Here is a 26,982-nt window from a genome sequence, read left to right on the forward strand (position 1 = left end):
CTTTTTTATTATGAGGGACATAAATTAAATTAAAGACCAACACAAAATAAAGGCATAAGTGCAATGATCCATCCGATTTCGTGCTGAGAAGTCTCATTTGGAGGGTAAAAGCTCTCTAGTCTCTGCCAACGACAACTTCATATCCAAAACTCAAACCCAATTTAAAACACCTTTTTATTATTATTTATCACCTGAATTCCGATATACATTTTGGGGTCAGATTAACTTGGATTCACGTTAAAAAAACTCACTTTAAAAAAATAAAAGCTTTCAACCAAAAACGACTTCACAACCAGTATTCAAACCCCAAGTTAAAACACTTCTAGCAAAGTGTATGACAAAATGGGTAGTAGTATGATTTTAAAGGACCACCAAAGGATGTGGTTCAGCGGATGGGGTTGCTCCTCACTTAATCAGAAATTTTGGGTTCGAATCCTAAGTATGAAAAAATTCTTGGTAGGGAGCGCTACCCCCAAATGGGCCCTATCAGATACGAATCTGAATTAGTCGAACTCTAATATAAATACCGGACATGGGAAAGAAAAAAAAATGATTTTAAAGGGGTGTGGTCTCTTGGTTTTGTTTGTAAAAGACAACCAACTCATGTTTTTATCACCAAACTGACAGATTCCAACTCAACAATTTTAATGGGCCTCATTGGTCAAGTCATATGTGGTCCTAAAATATTGTTAGCCATGCTCTTTGATATCATTGTAATGGGCTAGCACCTACCCCCTCTAACAAGATTTGTGGTTCTCCAAGGTCTTAGCTATTTGAAAAAGGATGATTTACACAAAAGCATATGAGCCACAAAGTCATCAAACACTCTATGTATGGTCCAAATTGTGTCCCTTTCTTGTATACACTTTCCCTTTCCTTGATGTGTATGGAGATTAATTACATCAACAATAATAATAAATTCAATATAATTCATGTGAGATTTAAAGAAGACAGAGTATACGTGGATTTTATTCCTATCTTGAAAAGATAGAGGGGTTATTTTCAATAGACCTTCCTGAAAGATTGGAGATTATTTACACAATTTTCCAACAACAAAACATAATGAAGCGGAGGTAGAATTCGATGTTTATGGATTCTGAATTAGTCTTCATTTTATAACAACTACATATTTATCTATGTTTTTTAAACTTTCTAATACAAATATAGTATTTTAAGTAAAAATTACTGAATTCATCGAAACCTGTGAGTTTATGATTCCATTCATACTCTCTTTTGAGGGCACAAAACCATATGAGCCACAAAGTCATCAAACACTCTAGATATGGATCAAAATGTGTCCCTTTCTTGTATACACTTTCCCTCTCATGGATGTATTTGGAGATTATTTACCTCAAGTTAGTGTCTCGTCGGTCTAAAGACACTCTTTTATGGTATGATATTGGTCTTCTTAGACCTAACCTGCACGATTTTCTTCAAAAGGTCTTATACGATTAAGAGATATGTAGGCTTTCAAGGCTTTTCAACTACCACTTTTATTCGCACAACCAACAACGTGATTCCCAAGAAAATAAGGAAGTGTGTATGTAGACGCGAAGGCAGGATTTGACGTTTATGGAATCAGTCTGCATTAGCCTTTGAATTCATAACTAGTCATAGTTATTGAATTCACAACTACATATTTCTAATACAAATATGATTTTAAGTAAAATTATTAAATTTGCCTGAACTTTAATATGAAGATGATTTTAAGTAAAACTTACTGAATTCGTTTGAACTTTAGCTAATAATTTAGCTCCCCCTCTATGTTTTATGACTTTATTCACATTACTCTCCTTTAAGGGCACAATTTTTGGGTTTAAGGGCACAATTATTGGGTTAAAATTTACACGCACCCGATGTATACATCAAGTCAATACATACATGATATGTGTTTGAATTTAGAGTTTATGTTACTTAACCATGATTAATTAATAAGTAATTGACTTAATTTAATCACTTAAACAAGGTAAAGAATATTAGTTTGATGTATACACGTACCGGATGCGTGTAAGTTTTTACCCAATTTTTGGCCCCTACTGCCAAGAAATATACCTTTCAACCAGCTAATTGTTAACAATGATCTCCTCCCATGTTCATTTAACATATTGAGTATACAAGTTTTTACTCCATTGATGTTCTTGAAATAATTTCATGTTTATGAATAAAGAATGTGATGGATGATTGAAATTCCTTTAATCTTAATCAGAGTATTTCAAGTTCAAACCTTGAAATAAAAAACTTTTTTGAGAAAGAGTTTTATCTCAATTTTTTTTTCGGTTTGTCATTTGGTGTCTGGTATCCACATTGGACCCCGACTTATCCGGATTCACGCCGGGTAGGGCTCATTCGGGGTAGCACTCCCTACCAAGAATTTTTCCATACCCAGGGTTTGAACTCGAGACCTCTGTTTAAGGGAGGAGTAACCTCATCCACTACACCACGTCCGTTGATCAAAAATGATTTTAAAAAAAAAGGCGATTTAGACAAATATGACAATTCCATATAACTATTTAACTCTTTTCCCACTTAAAGAAATTGTGTGGAAGTAGCCTTCATACTATATATCGTTAAAAATAAGAAATTGCACTTTCACAAGTTATATATTGGGAAAGACATAATTTTAAGTACAACCTTCATTTCAGATATCTTTAAATTATTCACAATTCTTTAACGTGTTGTCAAACTTGTCTTGTTCATGATAGAATATACTATTAACCATGTGGTTTAGACTATAATATTATGTTTTCGTTCTATGTTATAAGGACTTGATTTAGTTTATTTAATACAAATTTTGAACATGTGTGTCCTTTATTTATGTAAAAAGACGATTTTGTATATGGAGTCATTTAACTCATACACGGAAATTAAAATTATCGATTCTTAGAAATATGTGAGACTCAATGGGCTTGGAATGCTTATGTGATCCTATTTTGGAAGGTTTAATAAGTTAAATTTAGGAACTTGCCCCCCCCCCCCCCCCCCCCTTAGTGTATTTGGATCGTGATAATATATAAATACGTTAAAAGTTTTCCAAACAAACAATCAACTAAGGAAGGTTCATTCATTTATACCCACATTTTTAATTTGCAAAAGACCATGCAACAACAGCACAGGAGCGGCTCAAGCTCGTTGGTGGCCTAAATTCAAAATTGAATTGGAGACATTAATTTTTTTAAAAAAATAAATATTTTCTTCATTTAAAATCTATTTTTTAAACTTTTTAAAATACAAAGTTGCTAGTATATCTCTTACAAAAGTATTTTGAGATGCAATGTAATCTTTTTTTTTTTGATATATAAAATATACCAAAAATGTTCTTTAATATTATAGGCTTAAACATGTTTAAAAAAAAAAAACAAATTGAAACTAATATTATAAAATACTTTCTTAAATAAATCCTATAATAATTCTACTATTACTAAGAAAATGAGGCCCCTCAAATTTTGAGGCCTAAGGCGGGTGCCTAATTTCTTAAAGCATGGAGTCGCCCCTGCAACAGCATATGAGTGAAGTTCTATAAGTGGAGTCTGGGAAGGTAGAGCATACGTTGATTTTATTACTATCTCGTGAAGATAGAGGAGTTGTTTTCAAAGACCCTCAGCTCAGGGGGTTCAACCGAACTTCCTTAGGCGAAAAATTACACTATATATATAGTTAAAATTTATTTTTATGTATAAACAGAAAACGTTGAATCCCCTTTAGCTAATTCGTATAGGGATGGCAATGGTGCGGTGCGGTGCGGGTTTTTTCTAAACCCGCAAGTTTTAAAACCGCACCGCATCACCTTTAAACCCGCATAAACTCGCCCCACATTCATACCCGCACATAACCGCACCGCACCGCTCCATGTTTTTATTTTCCTTTTTTTTTTTTGAAAAAATCATAACTCCTTTGAAAATCATAACATTTTTAAATCTACAACTAGGAAATAATAATTAATTTCTATTATATCACTTTTCACTAAAAATTGTCAAAAAGTATAACGTGTACAAGTATTGATCAAACAGCATATTTTTATTAAAATGAATAGAGATGTTAAAAAAACTATTATAAAATTATTTATTTGTAGTGTTATATATGTCATTTTAAGTATCATCAATTTTTAAGTAAAGAATATATATAATTTTAGGTATATTCACGAGACCAATACTAATTTTTAGCTTTTTTTAATTTAAACCCGCATATACGCGCAACCCGCACCGCACCGCACCATTTAAAAAAAAACTTACTTTAACCCGCCCCGCATCTGCACCGCACCGCATAATTTAAAACCTGCACCACTCCGCATAGTTTAAAACCCGCACCACACCCACACCGCCCCATTGCCATCCCTAAATTCGTATTCACATTTTTAAACCTCCTAAACGAAAAACTTGGCTCCGTCACTGTCTCACCTCAATTATAACAACTTTAAAGTGTACAAAAGAGAGAAAATAGATAAGATGAAGTTTAATTTGTAGTGTTGATGGAACCAAATGCCCATACTTAGGTATGGATATATTTGGATAATTGAAGGATGAGATATGTACTTTTTTTTTTTTTTTGCAATCTCTCTGCCATAATTCTAACTTCCAACTTTCTTGGGGCTGCTGACATTTTTAGAAACTCAATCTTTGTGCATATCTAATAGGCAAACAACATAAGTTTGTACAGTTTGAAATTTTATCACACAAAATTTCAATATTTTACATATTTAGTGAAAATCTCGATTTTGAATCTATTGAGATACATAATTAGCTCTCACTACATCCAACGAAGATACATTTTTCCTTTGTAAAGATACATAATTAGCTCCCTATATTTTTTTGATTCTAGGTCTGTCGAGATACATAATTAGCTTTCAATACATTTAACGAAGATACATAATAAATTAAAATTTTTGTAGTAATTGCTTTGTAAGGGTGAAAATTTACGTAAATATGATCGGTTAAGATGTATGTTTATGTTATTTAGATTATCTAATATCCCTTTCCAATTCAAGAACCAACAATTTGTTTATGGAAATCCTAATATTCTTATCTTAATTATGTAACCACCCTTGCTGACATATGCTCATAATCAGTCCATCAATTTTAATATATGTGGTGATATTTAATTGAACACGAAATTTAAAATATAAATATTTTATATATTTCTTTTAAAAGAATTATAGTCTGAAATAAGTCATGAGTATTTGTGATAGTTATAAATCATTTTATTGAAGGTAAAATGGAAAGTTAAAGTTAAACTATTATTAAATATAGAAAGTTATCGTCTCTTTTTAAAATGACTAAAAAGGAAATAGTGTCATGAAATTTTAACGAGGGGAGTAATAAGGTACGTGTATAGCAAGCTGCTCATACGAGACAAATTCGAAATTTTAATTTTATGGGTTGTTGATTGTAGAATAATGACTTTAGGTGCTAAATTTATTCCACATGCATATTTAATAAATTTTTTGATATACCAACACTATTAAATTCTGTCGAATCTATTTCAGTGTTTTTACCCAATATTAAAAACTTTAAGATAAACAAAATGAATTTATGAACTATTTCTTTAAGCTTATAATAAAAATATTTTTAATTATATTTTAATCTATTCAAAAATATTTATTTTTGAATATTCGATGTCCATTTAATTTAAATTCAATTTCCATATTTGAAATTCAAAATACTTCTTCAAACTTGTGATAATGATAATTTCTAACATTTCTGAAAATTCATAATTAATTACACATACAAAGTTTTTAATGAAAGGTAGACAATCAAGTTATTATTTATGAAGAAAGAATGGGGAGATCACTTTCGATAGAATTTAGAACCTTATATTTAAGTAAGATAAGTTGGAATTTAATCTATACAAACTATAGCATTTATATTTTAACTTCTTAGCTACATAGACATAATTAATGAGCCATTTTTATTGTTAAAATAAAAGTCCCCCCACCCTCCTATCGCTAAAAAATAATATATAAATACTTAGTAAATAAATAAAGAAATAAAGTTTGGTCCCTCGTGATAAAATTTTGACTATTATCCTAACAATAGATGACTCGATATGATTAGTCTTTAATTAATTAAAATATGTAATTTGATTCTTTTATATATGATGTTGTTTTGAAACTAATTTTAGAAGTTTATCATCTTAGTAAAAATATATAAGCTTAGCTTAACATATGAATGATCAAATGGTTGAATGGTTAGTACATCATGAAATGTAATTATTCACAAGCAAAACGATTAAAATACATATGTTAAATAATTAAAAGTTAAATATATTAAAAGAATAAAATTTATTAATTTAAGAGACGAATAAGGCTATAGCCCTTACAAAAATAAAATAAAGGACAGCTTGGAAGCACACATTAAATTCCTAAATAAAATATTAATATAATCTCACGAGTGACATTTAACAAAAGTAAAATATACACATAGTGAAGGTAGAAGTGTGCATCCATCGATTCGATTTGGTTTTATGTATTATCGGTTATCGATTTTTAAATATATTAAACTAATAATCAAACTGATAAGATATTTTTTATCGATTTTTATTTTTTAACGGTTAGATTTTCGGTTTAACCGATAAGAAAATATGCATAAAATAAAAATAGTAGCAACTAACAAGAAAAGAAACGAAATCTTAGCTGCATCAAAAATCCTACATGATGTGTTTTATTTGACAAGAATATTCAAGCTTCAATAGATTTTCGGGAAATTGAATAGGTTTATAGAAATGAAAGAGAAATATAGAGTAGGTTTTATACATACATATATATGTCTGTGTGTCGGGATAAAATGTAATTTAGAATATTCTTATTGGGTTATCGGTTTATCCAATAATCTAATAAGAAAAAATCGAACCGAGCCAATAACCCAATAATTTTTTTTTTATAAAATCATTAAAAAAATGTTAACCCAATAATAATAAATCAATAACATTTTTATCGATTCAATTTATTGATCGATTCGATTTATGTACACCCCTAAGTGAACGTAGAATAATTATTTTTCAAAGATCTTCGGCTCAAGTTGATCAACATATCAAACTATAATCCCCCCCCCCCCCCCCCCCCCCCAAAAAAAAAACACAAGGGTTGGTGTGGTGGTTCAGTACCTCACCCCTTAAGCAAGAATTTGGTGGTTCGATCCCCACCTCTGGTGTATGAATAAACTCTGAGGCCAATTCCCTGCCTCTTAGTGCGCTGACAATAGGAACGGAGGATTAGTCCCACGGCTGCCAACTGTGGATGCCTTGGGAAATCAAAAAAAAAAAAAAAAAAAAAAAAAAAAAAAGAAATAATAAAAAAAAAAAAAAAAAAAAAAAAAAAAAAAAAGTAATAAAGCCATGAAAGTATTACAAGTGGACTGTCCAAAATGAAACGTGTCTCAACTAACTTTTAATTTTCTAACTACTTAGATCATCACAATGGCAATCTCGTAAATACATCCAAACAACAATGTCAAATTCCAAAACCAAAATTCATATATCAAAAATTATTATTCAATATTAAATTGTGGTTCACCTTGCTCCAATATTTATTTATAGAAAACATCACTCTTTAATTCTCACTCACTCAGTGTTCACTAAAAATAAAAATCTACTATTTTCTCTTCTTATCCTATTTTTTAAATTGTTTACATAGGTAAAAATGGCTGGAAATGGAGTATTTGCTGAAATAATTGATGGAGAAGTGTTCAGATATTATTGTGAAGGTGAATGGAAAAAATCAACTTCTGGAAAATCTGTTGCTATTGTTAATCCTACTACAAGAAAGACACAGTACAAAGTTCAAGGTATGTAACAAAAAATTTAGATTTTTTAATTTTTTTTTAAAATAAAGTTTGAATTATTTTTGCATGTGTTTGTGTGGTGAAAATATCAAGGTTGATGTGTTTGCTTGAACTTCTTGTTTGGTGAATTTTTTGTTATGTGGTTCTGGATTGAATGGAGTTTTGACGTAACTGATAACTGGTAAAAATTTTTTCATGTGACTTGGAAGTTACGGGTTAAAATTATGGAAATAACTTCAGTTTTTAAATTTACGTATAATAAAATTTTATGATTTGACTTTTTCTGGACCCCATGCATAGCGGAAGCTTAATGCATGCAACACCTTTTTTTTAAGATTTCAACTTTATGAGTTATTGAATTTTAGAACGATGACTTTAAGTGCTAATAACTGGTTTTCAATATGACATGCATATACATGTATACACTATAAATATAGTCTAACTTAATACACTTCCTCATTCCAATTTGTTTGTCTGATTTTTGACGTGACACGGAACACAGAATTTAAGAAAGTACGGAAGACTTTTGAATCCCGTGGTCTTAAACTAAAGATATGTAAAATGTACCAAAATATCAATACATTGGACTATTCTTGGTTTTGCATCTAAGTTTTTCTTGTCCATGTCTTGGAAATTCAAGAATTTAATGCACAAATTAGAGTAAATCATCTAGTACCCCTGAACTAAATTTTAGCTCATTTTTGTCAAACATTTTTAGCTGATGTGGCACCTTTTGTCAACCTTTTTAGCTGACGTGACAACTTTAATGTGTCTCCTATTTTATGTAATAAAGGTACCACGTCAGCACAAAAGGGTGATAAAAATACGTTAAAATTGAGTTCTAATAGGACTCGTGTGAAGTTGGGGTGTGTCGAAGCAACTTTGGCCATAGTTTGAGGGAGTACTGGATGCTTATCTCCGGAAATTAACCAACAAATAAGTGTGGGATTTCACGGAATCATTTTTTTTTTGGTGCAGCATGTACACAAGAAGAGGTGAACAAAGTAATGGAAATAGCAAAAGCAGCACAAAAGACATGGGCTAAAACACCATTGTGGAAAAGAGCAGAGTTACTTCATAAAGCAGCTGCAATCTTGAAAGAACACAAAGCCCCTATTGCTGAATGCCTCATTAAAGAAATTGCAAAACCAGCGAAAGATGCTGTCACCGAGGTACCTCGTGACAGATTAACTAAAACAAGAATTTGAGTTATATATATGCAAGTAGGTCCTATGTTGCTCGGACTCTCTGAAAATGCCGTTGGATATGTGTTGGATCCTTCAAAAGTAGTGCAATTTTGGAGGATAAGACATAGGTGCGACAACATTTTTGGAGATTCTGAGCAACATAGACACTGACCTAGGTTACTCTGTCTCCAAAAATGCCTCTGTATGCGTGTCCTATGGTGCGAGTCATATGTGCGAGTAGGTCCATGTTGCTCGGACCTTACCTATGTTGATTTGACTCTCCGAAAATGCCTCCGGGTGCGTGCCGGATCCTCCAAAAGTAGTGCATTTTGGAGGATCCGACAGAGGTGTGACACCATTTTGAAGATTCCGAGCAACATATATGTTGGCCTATGTTACTCTGACTCTCCGAAAATGCCTCCGGGTGCGTGCCGGATCCTCCAAAAGTAGTGCATTTTGGAGGATCCGACAGAGGTGTGACACCATTTTGAAGATTCCGAACAACATATATGTTGGCCTATGTTACTCTGACTCTCCAAGAATGTCTCTGGGTGCGCGCCGGATCCTCCAGAAGTAGTGCATTGCATTTTTGTGGGATCCGACAACGGTGTGACACCATTTTGAAGATTCCGAGAAACATATATGTTGGCCTATGTTACTCTAACTCTCCAAAAATGTCTATGGTTGCGTGCCGGATCCTCCAAAAGTAGTGCATTTTTGGAGGATCCGACACAAGTGCGACAACATTTTTGGAAAGTCCGAACAGCATCGATGTTGACAATGTAAAAATCTTACACCTATTACCTAATAACTCATATCCTGATGTATATGTATGTTTTACGCTGTCAGTACATATATAGAACTTAAAACTCATTTAATATTGTACGGTTTCTGAAAAATTTTAATTGCTTTATCGACTAATAATTTTGCGGGTTTTACGTAGGTTGTGAGGTCCGGAGATTTAGTTTCGTACACTGCTGAAGAAGGAGTTAGAATTCTCGGTGAGGGTAAGTTCTTGGTATCTGATAGTTTCCCTGGAAATGAAAGGACCAAATACTGCCTGACTTCCAAGGTACTTTTCTCGACTAATTTATTTTAATTTCATGTTATTATAATGTCATTTAGTATAAAGTATCATCAAATTGTGTTGACTGTAAATGAAACATATTGGCGTTATACGTATATAAAATGTTGGATCGATGAGCTTGTCCAATGGATTACAACATTGTGTCACCCATTGGAAATGTTGTTGCAGTGGTTTTATATTGCCAGGACATGCCATTTGACTTACGCGAATGAAATAATCCGGAAAACCAATTAGGCTGCTACAACGACAAGAAGAAAATAACCAAGACGGGGATGGAAGTTTTCTTTTCGAAGTATTAACTAGAAGAAGTCGAGAAAGAGATGTTAAAAATTGACATGATCTAAACAGTGGCATATAAAGAATATGCTAAGGGAATATTACTAAACTTATTTAAATGGAATTTCAGAAACATGATGAAGACAAGTTTGAGCAAACCAAAAAGATAATCCCCTATCCCTATTGATGTGTTGCACTTTGTGTGAGCGCGGAGTTCAAGAAAGGAACAAAGACGTTTGAAACTTGCCATTTAAGACAAGAGATAGATATTTGTGGGGCTATAATCATCTTACTAAAGGGTAAATTGAGACGTCTAAAGTTAAATTATTTTCAAAAGATAGGAAGAACAGACTAAAAAAGGAAAGTGCATCACGTAAATTGAGACGTCTAAAGTTAAATTATTTTCAAAAAATAGGAAGAACAGACTAAAAAAGGAAAGTGCATCACGTAAATTGGGACAGAGGGAAGATTCAGGGTTCATTTTTGTCATTTCATGAGTGAAGCGAACGCCTATAAACAGGCGTGTTGCTGCATTTTGTGACTGCATAAACGGGCGCATATCGTATGTAAACTTTCCATTATCAGTAGCAAAATACAGATTGGAACTCACATTTTATACTAAGATGTTGATATTAAGTTTATCGGTAATATACTGATGATTATGGTCTTCACGTCAACGGAGTGCAGATCCCGCTGGGTGTTATTCTAGCCATTCCTCCTTTCAACTATCCGGTCAATCTTGCCGTCTCCAAGATTGCTCCTGCACTGATTGCTGGAAACGCTTTAGTTCTCAAGCCGCCAACTCAGGTTACTATATCCCGAACTCGATCATTTTCCTATCCTAGAATCCAGACGCATAAAGTTAAAATCTTGGTTCCGCCCCTGGCATCATTTAACTTTGAGAACAAAGTACCAACGCGCTATATTTACTTTGAGTTATCATTTCTTACAGGGTGCTGTGGCTTGCCTGCATATGGTGCATTGCTTCCACTTAGCTGGATTCCCGAAAGGCCTTATCAGTTGTGTGACCGGAAAAGGGTCTGAAATCGGAGACTTTCTCACTATGCATCCTGGAGTAAACTGTATAAGGTATATTACATCTCATCGTTGTATTCGATTGAGTTTATGTTTTATCTTAGACTGCAACCGAAACACTAATGAGTAAACGAGTTCCTTCATCCCATTCTTGATATCCGAGTATCCACTCATAACCGTACACTTGTTTTCTTTTATTAGTTTCACTGGTGGAGACACCGGTATTGCAATCTCGAAGAAAGCAGGAATGGTCCCTCTACAGATGGAGCTGGGAGGTAAGGATGCTTGTATCGTGCTCGAGGATGCTGATTTAGATTTGACCGCGGGAAACATTGTAAAAGGAGGATTTTCATACAGGTGTGTGAATTTCATTTTCATTATCAAAACAAAACATGTTAGTATTTTTTTTTCCCTTAACAATCAAGTTCTCGGAACTGCGTTTTATGAAATCGACATATATAGGCTTTTCTGATCATCACTCACACTTAAAGTCACATTTTTGTTAGTGTGTTCGATGGTTTCTCGTTAATACTATCGAAGATATGAATGAGATAGGTGGTCGATCGCTTTTTGTTGTAGAGTTCATATTACATGTATAATGTGTAGCTATCCTTGCCTATCGCAGTGGTCAAAGATGCACGGCAGTTAAGGTCGTGTTGGTGATGGAATCCGTTGCTAACGCTCTTGTTGAGAAGGTAAATGCCAAAGTGGCAAAGTTAACCGTTGGGCCACCGGAAGATAATTGTGATATCACTCCAGTTGTCTCCGAGTCATCCGCGAATTTCATCGAGGGGTTGGTCATGGATGCAAAGGAGAAAGATGCAACATTTTGCCAGCCATACAAGAGAGAAGGCAACCTCATCTGGCCTTTGTTGTTAGACAACGTTAGGCCGGACATGAGAATCGCTTGGGAAGAACCATTCGGTCCAGTTTTGCCTGTTATTCGGATCAACTCAGTCGAAGAAGGAATTCACCACTGCAATGCTAGTAATTTTGGTCTGCAGGTACGTCTTTCTCTCCATCTCTGTATAACTAATGTAGCATTTGATTGGTTGTATAAGTCGAAATAATCTCAGCGTAACTAAATGTAGTGTTTGGTTGACCATAGTAAACAATACTTGCATAAGTTATTGAACAACCTAACGAAACATTCAATGTACTATAGATCGATGAAAAACAATATACGCGTTGTTATTCCTACGCGACATAATTAGCATGTGAAACAAACGACTCCGTAGTATGCTCTGAGGTTGATAAATTTGACTTTTAATTACAGGGTTGTGTGTTTACCAAAGACATCAACAAAGCAATACTGATCAGTGATGCAATGGAGACCGGTACCGTTCAGATTAACTCAGCTCCGGCTCGTGGACCGGATCATTTCCCCTTCCAGGTAAACTCCATTTTCCGTATTTTGAAATAACAAGAAGAGTAAAAGGTCAAAAACGTACCTAAATTATCCCGGTTTTCAGGTCTGTGAGTTTCCTTCTTGAACTATCACCAAATATATACCGAAACATACCTTAAATATCGGTTGTTCCTTTTTCCTATCTGAACGATGGCGATATTTCAGGTAGGAAACTCGAGCACCTAACAATTGAGGTATGTTTTGATAAATAGTTGTTGATAGGAAATCTTTGGACACGTGATAGTTAGGTATACTTCAGTGTGTTTTTGACCCTTCACTCTAACTACAACATATCCCGTGACATTTAACAAGTGGGGCCTAAAGAGGGCAGAGCGTACGCATACCTGTCGTGGAGGTAGAGAGGTTGTTTTCGAAGTACCCTCGACTCAAGTTCCATTTCCACATTCGGGATAACTTCTCGTGGAGGTAGAGAGGTTGTTTCCGAAGTACCCTCGACTCAAGTTCCATATCCACATTTTAAATTCCTTAATCTTGATTTTCTTCGCTATAACCTCTCGTGGAGGTAGAGAGGCTGTTTCCGAAGTACCCTCGACTCAAGTTCCATAACCACATTTTAAATTCCTTAATCTTGATTATCTTCGCGATAACCTCTCGTGGAGGTGGAGCGGCTGTTTCTGAAGTACCCTCGACTCAATTTCCATTTCCACATTTTAAATTACTTAATCTTGATTATCTTCGCGATAACCTCTCGTGGAGGTAGAGAGGCTGTTTCTGAAGTACCCTCGACTCAAGTCCATTTCCACATTTTTTAAATGACTTAATCTTGATTATCTTGGCGATATCCTATCGTGGAGGTGGAGAGCTTGTTTCTGAAGTACCCTCGACTCAAGTTAACCTCTCGTGGAGGTAGAGAGAATGTATCCGAAGTACCCTCGACTCAAGTCCATTTCCACATTTTTTAAATTACTTAATCTTGATTATCTTCGCGATAATTTTGACTAATCAATGTGATTAATTTTGTTTAAACAGGGTCTTAAGGACAGTGGAATTGGATCACAAGGGATTACTAATAGCATTAACATGATGACTAAAGTGAAGACCACTGTGATCAATTTGCCAACCCCTACTTATACTATGGGGTAAATTAAAATCACTATTATATTTTGCTTTAGAAATAAGACAAATAATTGAGTGGTACTTTAATTTTAACAAGTTATGTTGTAGATGTTTAGTAAACTTGAAAAAACAAATTATTGTTTGTTTCTCCCTTTTGAGCTTATGAAGATTAATATTAGAGATAAACATTTGCTTTTTTGGATTTATTAAGTTTCTATTTTCAACATTTAGCTCCTGTTTGGTCATAGATTTTGAAGTTGAAACTTGAAACTTGAAAGTTTGAAACACTTGAAAATATTTTGAAGATAAATTTTGAGATAAGCATCTAGCACCCCATGAACTATCACCAAATTTGTTACGACTCACTCTAACTTCTGGAGGGTCTTATTACCTCCTAAACTAAATTTTAGCGTATTTTTATCAACCTTTTTAGCTAACGTGGCTACATGATACTCCTTCACGCGCCTCAAGTGTTTAACTCACGCAAGGTGCCACATTAGCACAAAAGAGTGACAAAAGTATGTTAAAATTGAGTTTAAGGGGGTAATAGGATCTCGTGAAGTTTGAGTGTGTCGTAACAACTTTGTTCATAGTTTAAGAGGTATTAGATGCTTATCTCATAAATTTTTAAAATCTGATCAAATTGTACGGCCAAACAAATATTTGAATATAGATTTTTAAAATTTCATCTAAAATATATGGACATATGCTAGCTTAGTTTATGACATGTTTTACTTGAGTCGACGTTTTATTGGAGAAAAACTCTTACCTCTCTACCCTAATAAGGTAGCGATAAAGCCGTGTACGCACCACTCTTTAGACCTCATTCGTAGGACTATATTGTGTGTTGTTTAATTTCAATATTTTCGTTCTCCGGTTATTGATGATGACGCTCTTTATGGGAATGACATGACATTATTTAAGATCATAAAATTATATTCGATTAGTGACGCGCTTTATACGAATGACATACATTATTTAAGACCATAAAATTAAAAAAATTATAATAACATTTTTTTCTATTTTTCCTTTTAAGGATATTTTTTTTTTTTCCATGTTTCTTGACTTTAGTTTACTGTTTTAATTTTCACAGAAAATTATGAGACTTATTTGACATCCAAATGAAGCTGTGGAAATAAAAGCAAATAAGGCTCTACTTGGGCTTCTTAATTGGGCCTTTTTATGGGCTGGTTTATTGGTTTTGTGCATTTTAAACCAAACAAAGCTTTCTTTTCATATTAGTGCATTTAAACTTTAATTTTTATTTTTTCAAATGAGATGATTTTTAATTTTGCCTCTTAGCGATCGAACTTACGTTTACTGGAGCATAAGTTATTTAAAGACATAGGCATTACTTGTTGAATATTATCACGTGAAAATATAAACGTATCAAAAAAAAATTATTTATCTTGAGGAACAAAAATTAAAGACCAGCACAAAATAGGAGCAAAAATGCATACGACTCCGTACTTACTCATATGGATGTTTATACATCAAATCAAGCAATTTAATCGTAGTATTTACAATTAAAGTGAGAATTACATATGTTTCGTATTCATTGATTTTTGTATAAAACATTTTATTGGGCCGTAGACGGATGAGAATGGACAAGTGCACAAATAGCCAATTTTGGGACACTATTTAAAATGTAGCCAAATCATAAATTTTCATAAATTTAACTACTTCATAATCAACTTCCAACATATGTAATTGAAATTGCAAGGATTTACATACGATGTTATAAATTTCACATGAAGTTTAGTGTATTGCTTATGCAAACAAAACTTTAGACATTCGCGTAAGTTTTGAAATCCTATTAAATTAATACGATCATAATTCAGTATCAGTGTCCGAAATTGCCTATGTATGCAACATCATATCAACCACCTCCATCGCGAGGCGCATGTTATCATTACCACCATCACCATCGTCAACCATCACAACCTATCACCGCAGGTTACTAAATTGGCCAAAATATGCAACTCGTTCAATCCGTTCAAAATTTTAATAATGGGCTAGAGTACTTTTGATATTGGGCTGATCTTATGTCCAAATTGGCCCATTAAAAATTAGCACCCAAATGAGTCAAGGTTAGATCCACATCATCATAGTTTTTTTGGGGAGCAAACAACACAAATCTCGATAATTTGAAGTTTAGTCACAGAAAATTTTGATATTTTACATAATTATTACTGAAAGTCTCTACTTTGGGCCAGTCGAGATGCATTGTTACTTCCCGATACATCTAACGGAGAAATAATTTTTTCTTTGTAAAGATACATAATTAGCTCCCGATTCATTTTTTTCGATTTTGGGTCTGTCGTGATGCATAATACATCCAACAAGGATATATTTTTTCTTATAAAGATACATAATTAGTTTCCGATATATTTTTTTCAATTTTGGACCTGTCGAGATGTATAATATATCTAACAAAGATACATTTTTCCTTGTAAAAATACATAATTAGCTCCCGATATTTTTTTTTTTTAAATCTGCCGAGATACATAATTAGCTCCCCGATACATTCAAGGATTATACATAATTAGTTGATTTTTTTGTAACTACTTCATAAGGGTGGAGATTTACGATAAATACGATACGTTAACCTATATATTTACGTTATTTTTCCTAAAATCAATGCTCAATTTTAACCCATGTAATCTATTTATGATCTGGTACTGTCCACTTTGGCAGTAACAAATAATACATTTATTTACTCAGATATTTTAAACAAAAATAACATAAATATATATATTTTAACTTATCATATTTACACAAATTTCCATCCTTGCAAAGTAATTACAAGAATTTTAACTAATTATGTATCTTCGTTGGATATATCGAGAGCTAATTATATATCTCGACAGACAAAATAAAAAAAATATATCGGGTGCTAATTATGTATCTTTATAAAAAAAGAAATATATCTGCGTTGAATGTATCATGTATCTCGACAGACCTAACATTGGAAAAGATGTCAAGAACTAATTATATATCTTTATACAAAGAAAAAAATAATATATCTTTATTGAATGTATCGAAATCTAATTATGTATCTCGATAAATGTGGAATTAAAATTTTTAGTAATTACGTAAAATATTAAAATTTTTCGTAATAAAGCTCTAAAATATCGGAATTTATGTTGTTTGACCAAAATTTAACCCATGAAAATATATTTATGATATGGTACTGTCTATAAATTCATTTTTTCATAACCACTTGAAAAAATGTTTGTTTAACTAATCTATTATACTGTTGTCTGGTATACAAGTTGAAAACAATATTTATTTATTTTTTTTAAAAAAAAGAAGATAAGAATAAAAAATCTGACATGACAGCACTTAGTCTTAATTCCATTGGTTCTTTGATAATACTAATATATTATTTATTAGTTTAAGCAGAAACTATTTCTTTTCTTAATTTAATCCATATATTTTTATTTAATAATTAATAATAACACAATAATGTATAAAATGCAAATAAAAGGGGTCATCGCCTACTATCTACTTCTAATATGTAGCTAGGTCATAAGTTTAAATTTAATTAAATGTTAATATATTTAATACCCAAAAAGAAAGTGTATTATTTATACACTTATCTAACACTACACACTGCATGCATATTATAAATTAGTATTAATTCTTGGTGGATTGCAAAATATATATAATTTAATTTTACTAGTTATTATCTTCTTGTCATCCTCTTAATTTTAATAATTTATTTCCTCTATAAAATTAATAATAATAAGATATATACAGTTGCTAAGAGTTGACTAGAATATTTTATTAGTTTATTGTGAAAAAAAATTTTAATTTTTTTGTTAATATACTTTACCATTCTTCTCCATTAGTTATTATTACTAAATTCTTGTACTGTTTGTTGTGATGATCTTCAACATTCCTCTAGAATTAATTATTTTTCTTTCCAAAATGATTTATTTTATTGAGACTTTTAACCTTTTTAACTCTTAGATATTTCTTTTTAACTTTTTATTGGGAAGAAGACAATCGGCATGCATTTAACGTAATGGAGCTTGTTTTTCTTATTTTCATCAGGATAGTTATTTAATTTTATTTTAAAAAAAAAAAAAGATATTTTGATCGATCAAATGAAAAAATTATATAGAAAATTATTTAGAATACGTTTTCGTCCGTACCAAACACACCCTTAAAGTTGTTTCTCTTCCTTAATTATTTCTTTGATGATTCTTTTTTTATATATACATATTGTATGAAAGAGTCTCAATGTCATTTGGATATGGGTATCCAAATAATTATGTATTATTAATTAAAGAGATAACCATCAATAATTTAAAATCAAAGAGAAAAAAGTTAAGTATAATACACTACTATTCAACTAGAATTTTCTTAATTTTTTTAATCACTAATACCATCTTTGTCATATAATTTTGAGAATCAAGAATCTTTGAAGAATTAAAGTATATAAGTAGCTATTGATATTATTTATAACTCATCTTCCAAAATCTTATTTTAATTTTAGATGGGCCAATAATTAAATTAAAGAAAAAAGTTAATCAAAATTAAAGTGTAAAATGAGATTGGGTTGAGGTGTAAAGTAGTCTCTCAATAAAAAAAATTAAGACAAAAATAAGGTTCAATTTGTTGATAGGTACAAGACAAAGACAGATACCAACAACATAACCAATATAAATAGATATTTATTTTAAGTAATGAGAAAATTGTTATTAATTTTTTCTAATTTTAATTAAGCATCTTTTAACCTTCAATTAATTTATGTGCACTGTTGATCCTTGAGTCTTTCAAAACGATTTCTCGATCTACACAAGGTAGTGATAATGTCTGTGTACACTCTACCCTCTTCAAATCCTATTTGTGAAATTTCACTGAATTTGTTATTATTGTGGTTGCTGCAGTTTTGATCTCTGCGACTGTGATACCAGGGGCAGAGGCGCGAAGCCACCTTTGCTATAGGGGATTTATCCCGAACTCCCTTTGGTGAAAAATAATACTATATAGATATGGTTAAAATAATTTTTTTAGACGAATAAGTGAGCAACTCAATTATTAACTCAGTTTATTTTGATATATCTAAATTCAGCTTATCCCACCATTTTTACACACTTAATAAGAATAAATATAAATCAGTAGAATATAATTGATGGATTAAGTTAAAATCCTTTTAGTTATTAAAGGCACTTTTGGAAAGTCTTGGAACAATAATAGAGTTTTTCTTTTTCTTGAATCTCCCTAAAGTATAATATTAAATATACATGACCCCTCCAAAGTTTATACAAAGACATTTTCCCCCATAAACTACAAATAGATGATCAAAATGATTGAAAAATTATCGAAATCAAAATATGAAGAAATAAATACATCAAGAAATCAACAGGATTCAATATCTACTATTATATATAAAAATAATTTTAATCTTCAATATATAATGTAGTTTATTGACAAAGAAAATAAACAATTACCTTGTGTCCTCTGGTTTAATGTACGTTTTGGAGCTTAACTAATCCAAATTCAAGACTCAAATTTTACTTTAGAAATGAAGTACCCCTACAAAATACGATTCATTCCAGTGTTTAAACCTGAAACCTCCTGATAAATTAAGGTCGGAGGAATACTTATCCATCCACAACCAATTTTGGTGGTAACTCATCCTCAAATCACCACAAGCAACAATTTTGGTATTAAAGGAGAGTCTTGGAGCAACGATGTTTATCTTCGTATGATTTATAGATCACGAATTTAAATCATGAAATCAGTCATTAATTCTTGATAAAGAGAGACGATGGTCTACATCACACTCCTCAGATGTACGACCCTTTTTCGAACCCTACATGAATGCAAAATACTTAATGCACCAGACTTTCGTTTTACTTTCTAAATTTTGGTGAATGCTTAATTTAGTCACATCACTCATATACTATAATTGGTTCTTTTCTTTGTAGCATAACTTTAATTTATACATACTCATCTAATCAATTATGAAAGAAGATATTTCATGTCTTCAAGATTTCTTTTGAAATGGCAAGTCATTTAACAATATTTTTTACTTGGTTTGGCTAGAATTAGAAAACAATATTTTGTTGTAGTTTAATCACTTTTTGTTTAAGTCTCTAAAGTTTATATTTTCCAAAATTAATGACATTTACTTTTGAAAGTTTTATTAAAGTGAATAGGTATAATAAAGATGTTGGGCTAAGTTGACTTAAAATTTTTCTTAATTAAGATGTGATATTAGTTCATTTACATTAAGGCCACACAATTTTTCCTAAAGGACCTCAATCCTCATACCATTAAAAGGATTCAATCCATTAAGCGGCCGTTTGGTTTGCGGGACTAGAGTCAATAATTTCGGGATAAAATAATAATCTCGGAATAAAAATGTAACTCACTTGTTTGGTTGTAAATATTTGGGATAACTTATACCGGGACTAATAATTAATCCCGGGATAAGTTATCCACCAAATGGTGGATAACAATTCCAAGACTATTTTTCTTTGGTATAAAATTATATAAGGACAAAAATATCCTCATTTTTATTTCTCTCTCTCTCATACACACACACACACACACACACATATATATATATATTATATTCATAAATAATAAATTATGTTTAATTAACGTATAATATATTCATTAATAAATTATATATATATAATAATAATTAACGTAAACGGGTAAACTATATAATAATTATGTTTTGAACGTATAATATATATTATGAACAGTATAATATATGATGAACATAAATATATATTATGAATAACGTATAATATATTCATAAATATATATAATTAGATATTCATAAATTATGTTTAATTAATGTATAATATATTCATTAATTATGAATATAATATATTACGTAATATATAACGTAATTACCTAATATATAACGTATAATATATTATAAATATATATGTTAATTATGTTTAATTATATATATATATATATATATATATATATATATATATATATATATATTATGTTAATATATTTAATTATAATATATTATGTTAAATTATGTTAATTATGTTTAATTACATATAATTAATTATATATAACATAATATATAACGTAATATATTCTCACACACACATAAATTATGTTTAATTAACGTATAATATATTCATAAATAAATAAATTTTGAACAGTTTATCGTTCAAAATGGTTGTAGAATATATAAATTATGTTTATTTATATATTTTAATTTCTCTAAAAAATAATAAAAAATTTTAAGAATGAATATTTAAAGCTTAAAAAGAAATATATATATATAAAAAAAAAGCTAAATAAGATTGAGGGTATTTTGGTAATCAATCAATTTATTCCTAGAAATTATACCATGCATATTACTTTGAATACAACAAATCAAACACTCAATAAAAAATAATCCCAACATAACTAATACCAGTATAACTTATCCCATCATAACTAATTCCGGTATAACTAATTTCAGTATAACTTATCCCATCATAACTTATTTCAGCATAACTAATCCCAGTATAGCTACATTCCGAACCAAACGACTTGAAAATGGTTATCCCGGGATAACTAATTATCCCGGGATAAAATAAAAGAACACATTTTCCTTTGTTTGGTTGGATGGATTAATCCAACCCACAATAACTTATCCCACCATTTTTCCCTTAGTCCCGGAATAACTTATCCCATATATATGATGGGATAAGTTATCCCGAGATAACTAATCTCGGTATTAGTTATCCCGGGAAAACCATTTTCAAATTAAACGATACTTATCCCGAATAATTTCAGGATAACTAATTCCGAAATAACTATTTCCCAACCAAACAACCCTGATAGTGTGTCATCCGCGTCGCCTGAATAGCTATGCACACAGTTATCTCCTTACTCGTCCCGTCAAACTATTTAATTTGCTCGAATATGTCCGGCTAATATAACTTAAAAGATACTCTTAATTAATATGATGTGACTTATTTATTTTGAATTAAAACTGCACGATTAAAATGACCTCGCACCAATAAAAGTATCGTTATAAGCATTTTTCAACTTTCCATGTGAACTTTAATTGACACACAAAATAAAAGAAAAATAGCAAAATTGTAATTGTGAAATACATACAATTATATCTTCTTTTTTTTTTCCCTCCTAGTGATAAATGAAATGACAATTCAAATGACGATATCAAAAGAAAATATCTTATAGAAAGAAAATAAATATCCAAAGTGGTGGGATGTGCATGGAAATTTTTATTAAATTTTAGGTTTCCAACAAGATGTAACAATTGAACATTCTTTAGACACCAAAGCAATGCTCTTTAAAAATGTAAAAGAAAATTTAAACCACAAAATAATACAGTATGATTTATTATTATTATTATTATTATTTTAGAGGCTATTTATTTTCATTTTCTTATTGATCTTTTCCATGATATTTATTACTACATTATAATGCCTTGTGATTCATCAATTGACAGATAAGATAAAAGAGTTTGATTTCTTAATAAATTAATCTAATAGAATTTCTTCTTAATATATGAACAGCATAAAATATGGATCTTTAAGTATTATCTCAAGTGGTCCTTTTTGTACTTATTTGTAGTACATACATACCATCAAGGGTTTTAGTGAGATATATAGTTCGACTTTCCGCCCTTTAATTAGAAATTTTAAGTTTTAAATTATAAAATCGAGAGCATGGACGGATGCAGAATTGTGTCATGTTTATTTGAGTTCAGTACTTTTATCGTATGTATCCTCGTAGTGGATCTTCTCAGTGCAAATTCGAAGTACTCAAATCATCGGTGAATTCAAATATTGAATATTTGAAAACTTATAATAATAGAGTTATATAGTTCACCATAAATCTAATAGAGGCAACAAACACTAGGTGATTTCTTTTGTATGCTTATATTTTTACTGACAAAACTAATGCAAATATCAAATAAGATAGTCCAAGTATGTCCAAACTGATCTGAACACTATTTGTTGTTATATACATACAGATATACTCATATATATATACTTTGGCCCTCAATTATTAGTATCATAAAGTCATTAATATTAATTGAAGAATCACAACAAGATCATGCTATTAATTCTCCTTTCCCATTGTGCATTTATTATCTTGGAGTCCTCAAAGTACACATTTGCCTTTGTTTTCTAGTGTTCCAACTCAAACATTTGCCTTCCCAATAATGACTTCATTCTTGCAACATTTTCTTGCTACTCTACTCTCTTATTTTTACCATCTTCGTTCATCTTTATTTGTTTAGTACTCCATTAAAATAGATATTCAAAAATAATTATTTAATTTTAAAAATTAATAAATAATTTATTTATTTATATTTATTTTATCCAATATATATTTTAAAGTATTAAATTAATTATATTCAAAAGAATGATATGATAAAATTACTTCTATCATTTACTACTCTCTACGTCCCAAATTACCTGTCCCAAATTTTCTAACTAATTTCTCATTTTACTTGTCTTTTTTATTAATCAAGAAGAGACAAAAAATCTTTTTCATGTTTTATCCTTTGCATTAATTACTTTTTCTTCAAATTAAAATGTAAACAACATTTAATAAGGTACTATGATAATTGATAAACTAGTCATGTTATTAATTATTTTTCTTAATCAATATGTTATCTCAATTTGAGACGAATAATTTGGAATGAAGAAAATATTTCTTAACCAGTATTTCAAGTCAAATATATATATATATATATATATATATATATATGATACACATATTTTTGGACTCGATAATGATACTCTACAACCCAACAAATATTAGGCCAAAGTGGAATATGATTAAATAAATAAAATATATTTCCCTAATAACTTAAAGCTTTTACTTTTATAAGTGTATCACAACAAATAAAGGTCCCATGTTGTTTTTAGGAATAATATTCCAGCTGCCATTTTAATAGATGAAAATTTGTTTGCTGTAAGCCCGACATAAGAACCATAGTTTTATAATAAAATATACTACATACGTTGTAGTCAGTAATAAATGTAACAAAGGAGTGATAAATACTTATTCATTTTTAATAAAAATAAAATAAAATTGAGTGTAGTTATTGATGAGTTATTTTAAATATGAGATTTTGTCTTTGTTAGAAAGTGTTTTGTTACCGAACATGAGTCTTTTTACTGCGAATTCAAATTATTCGTACTCTAATACGAATATCGGATACTAAGTAAACAACTACTAAAAAAACAATATTGCTTTAACAACCAAAATAAAATAAAAATTCTTTAATTCAATTTCAGTACATCTTACTTACTTGATGTCTATGTATTAACATATATAGAGCTATGTTCACTGTACGTATCAACATTTGAGATTTTCATAGACAAAAAGAATCATATCAAAAGCTTGACGTATGAGAAGATTTATTAATTGTTTATCTTCTTTAGATATAGTTAAAAAGATACAAATACAACTATGTAAACATGTTATTTGTGATTTCCCCCCCCCCTATAATTTTGACTAACTAAGAAGTAGTAGCGAAATCAAAATTTTCAGTAAGGAATTCATAAGTGAACGTACGAACTAATCGAAGGAGGTTCAATATTGACTATATATACATAAAAAATAATTTTAACCATGTAAGTATAGTATAATTTTCCGCCGAAGGGGGTTCGGAATATAAAGGGTAGCTCCGCCCCTACTAAGAAGGATCTTTTATCAGAGATGAAATATCGAAGAAAGCATTGGTGTAACAGGTAAAGTTATTTTCATGTGATTAAGAAGTCAGGGATTCAAGCTTTGAAAATAGACTCTTATACAAATATAAAATAAGGTTGGGTACAATAGACCTTTGTTGTCCGGCCCTTCTTCAAACTCCGCACATAGCGATCATTTCCTTGGTTTACACACATTTCCACTGTTTCAAGCCTTCCTACAATGGATACAAGTCATTTGTGACTTGTCGGAACGATCTATTCGGTTATTGGACAGTTTGAGCTTTAGTACACTAGATCGCCATCATCAGAGATGGAATCAAGATTTTATAATTAAACTCAATTAAGGATCAAATTATAGAATCAATGAGCTATAACAGAATTAGGTTGGTTGTTACAACATCAATTGAATGTTGTTACAATTTTTTTTTCTTTTAATGTATTTGAATATATTCTTTTAGACATGTATTGTACAAGTTATTTTTGTTTTCCGGAGACAATAATAAATACATCATCAAAAAATGGTGGATGGGACTGTTTCTCTTTAATCAGAGATTTTGGTTTCAAGTTTAGGACTATAAATTTTTTTTTTTTTGATAAAAAGCAGGGTGGACCTACATATATTTATGGGGTGTTGCGGCACTTATTAAACTCTGTACGAAATAGGTATAACTAGAAAATATATGAAAATAGGTATAAATTATATAAAAGTACCCACTAAAGCAGGAAGTTTGTTGGGTGCATTAGTATTTAGGTTGATCTTAAGGCTCTCCATTGGTACGTGCCTTGGGTTCGGACCTGGTTGAGACAATTTTTTATTTTTTTCGGTAGTAAGCAACCACAATTTTTTAATCCTGACCCCGCCACTGATAAAAAGCACTATCTTTGAAGGAATTCTATCCAATATGAATTCAGATTAGTCAGTAGAATCAGAGTTAGAATCTTCACTAAGGGGTTTGAAATATGTCTCTCTCTCTTTTATTTGAGGTAGTGGTGTGAATTACGTACATTTTACCCTCCTCAGACCACACTGTGAGGGAATACAATAGGTATGTTGTTGGATTCGAAATATAAAAGGTAAACATGCGAAGAGGCCAAGAGGAATTCAACATTTATTTTATATACCTAAAATGTAATTTTAACAATATATAAATAGTATAATTTTCTGCCGAGAGAGTTCGGATGAACCCCCCTTGGCCGTTGCTAGCTTCGCCCCTGTTAGTCAGGCTCTATGCGAACACTGGACAATGAATGAAACCAAAGAAAATAAGGGCAAACAACATGAATCCTGACAGTTTGGAGCTTAGTTATAGAAATTTCTGACATTTTACATGATTACTGAAAATTTCAATTTTGGATCTGTTGAGACACATAATTAATTAGCTCTCAATGCATCCAATCCCTTGTAAAAATACATAATTAGCTTTCGATATATATTTTTTGATTTTGGGTCTGTCGAGATACATAATACATCCAATGAAGTTACATTTTTTTCTTTGTAAAGATACATAAGTAACTTCTGTTATATTTTTTTTGATTTTGGATCTGTCGAGATACATAATTAGCTCGCGATACATTCAATGAAGATACATAATAATTAAAATTTTTGTAATTACTTTGTAAGAGTGGATATTTGTGTAAATATAATAAGTTAAAAGTATATATTTATGTTATTTTTCAAAAAAAGTGCAATAATAGAACATCGGTCTAACCTGTCGTAGTTAAAACATTTAAAAGAGAAAATACTCTTTTACACTTTGAACTATACGCGAAAAGGCTGAGACACACCCGAACTTTAGGAGGGTCTTATTACCCCTGGACTAATTAAAACCGTATTTCTTACAATCCTAGTGCTACGTGGCACAACACACTGAAGGGCCACGTAGGCACACGTGTGTACCACATAGGCACATGTGTGTGCCACGTAGGCACTAAGGTTGTCAAAAATACAATTTTAATTTCCTGTTGTAGTAGGATTGTTGTATATGAAACAATTAAGAAGGAATGAAGATAAGTTGTGAATTGTTACTCTCTTACTATGTTTTGATTTTGCTTTACTATTGTAATTGGTTTAGTTAGATTATTGTACTCTGTTTTTTTTAGAGTTCAAATGATTCATTTAAATGATTCAAAGCTGTCAAATGTTTAAAACAAAAGAAACCATCATTCAATAATTATATAAAGCACAAGAGTACAAGTGCAACTGATCGACATTTTACACACAATAATCTACCAATCAACTACTCAAAATGAGCTCCAACCATACATCAAATGTTCATCCAAAACTATGTAAATAGACCACCAAAAATAGTTCAGAATCTTCAAAACCCCCAACAAAATACCAAAGTAGCCATACAACTAATCAACAAAATATACATTGTACTAAAAACACAATTAATTCAACAACTTCATATTCCTCCTGGTGCACTAGAACTTTCAAGTTGACTTCTTTTTTGACTGACTCATA

At 30.9% G+C, this 26,982-nt stretch overlaps 1 protein-coding gene across 1 annotated transcript; it reads left to right on the forward strand.

Moving 5' to 3' along the window:
• The first annotated feature begins 7,348 nt into the window (after positions 1 to 7,348).
• Positions 7,349 to 15,140, forward strand: LOC107877631 (NADP-dependent glyceraldehyde-3-phosphate dehydrogenase). Its single transcript, XM_016724326.2, has 10 exons — positions 7,349 to 7,775; positions 8,751 to 8,944; positions 9,903 to 10,031; positions 11,010 to 11,129; positions 11,275 to 11,411; positions 11,559 to 11,714; positions 11,983 to 12,361; positions 12,634 to 12,750; positions 13,756 to 13,865; positions 14,936 to 15,140. Exons 1-10 carry the CDS (start codon positions 7,631 to 7,633, stop codon positions 14,943 to 14,945), a joined length of 1,497 nt encoding a protein of 498 aa, XP_016579812.1. The 5' UTR covers positions 7,349 to 7,630; the 3' UTR covers positions 14,946 to 15,140.
• The last annotated feature ends 11,842 nt before the right edge of the window (positions 15,141 to 26,982 follow it).

This window comes from Capsicum annuum, chromosome 7 (genome assembly GCF_002878395.1).
Source record: "Capsicum annuum cultivar UCD-10X-F1 chromosome 7, UCD10Xv1.1, whole genome shotgun sequence".
Taxonomy (NCBI): domain Eukaryota; kingdom Viridiplantae; phylum Streptophyta; class Magnoliopsida; order Solanales; family Solanaceae; genus Capsicum; species Capsicum annuum.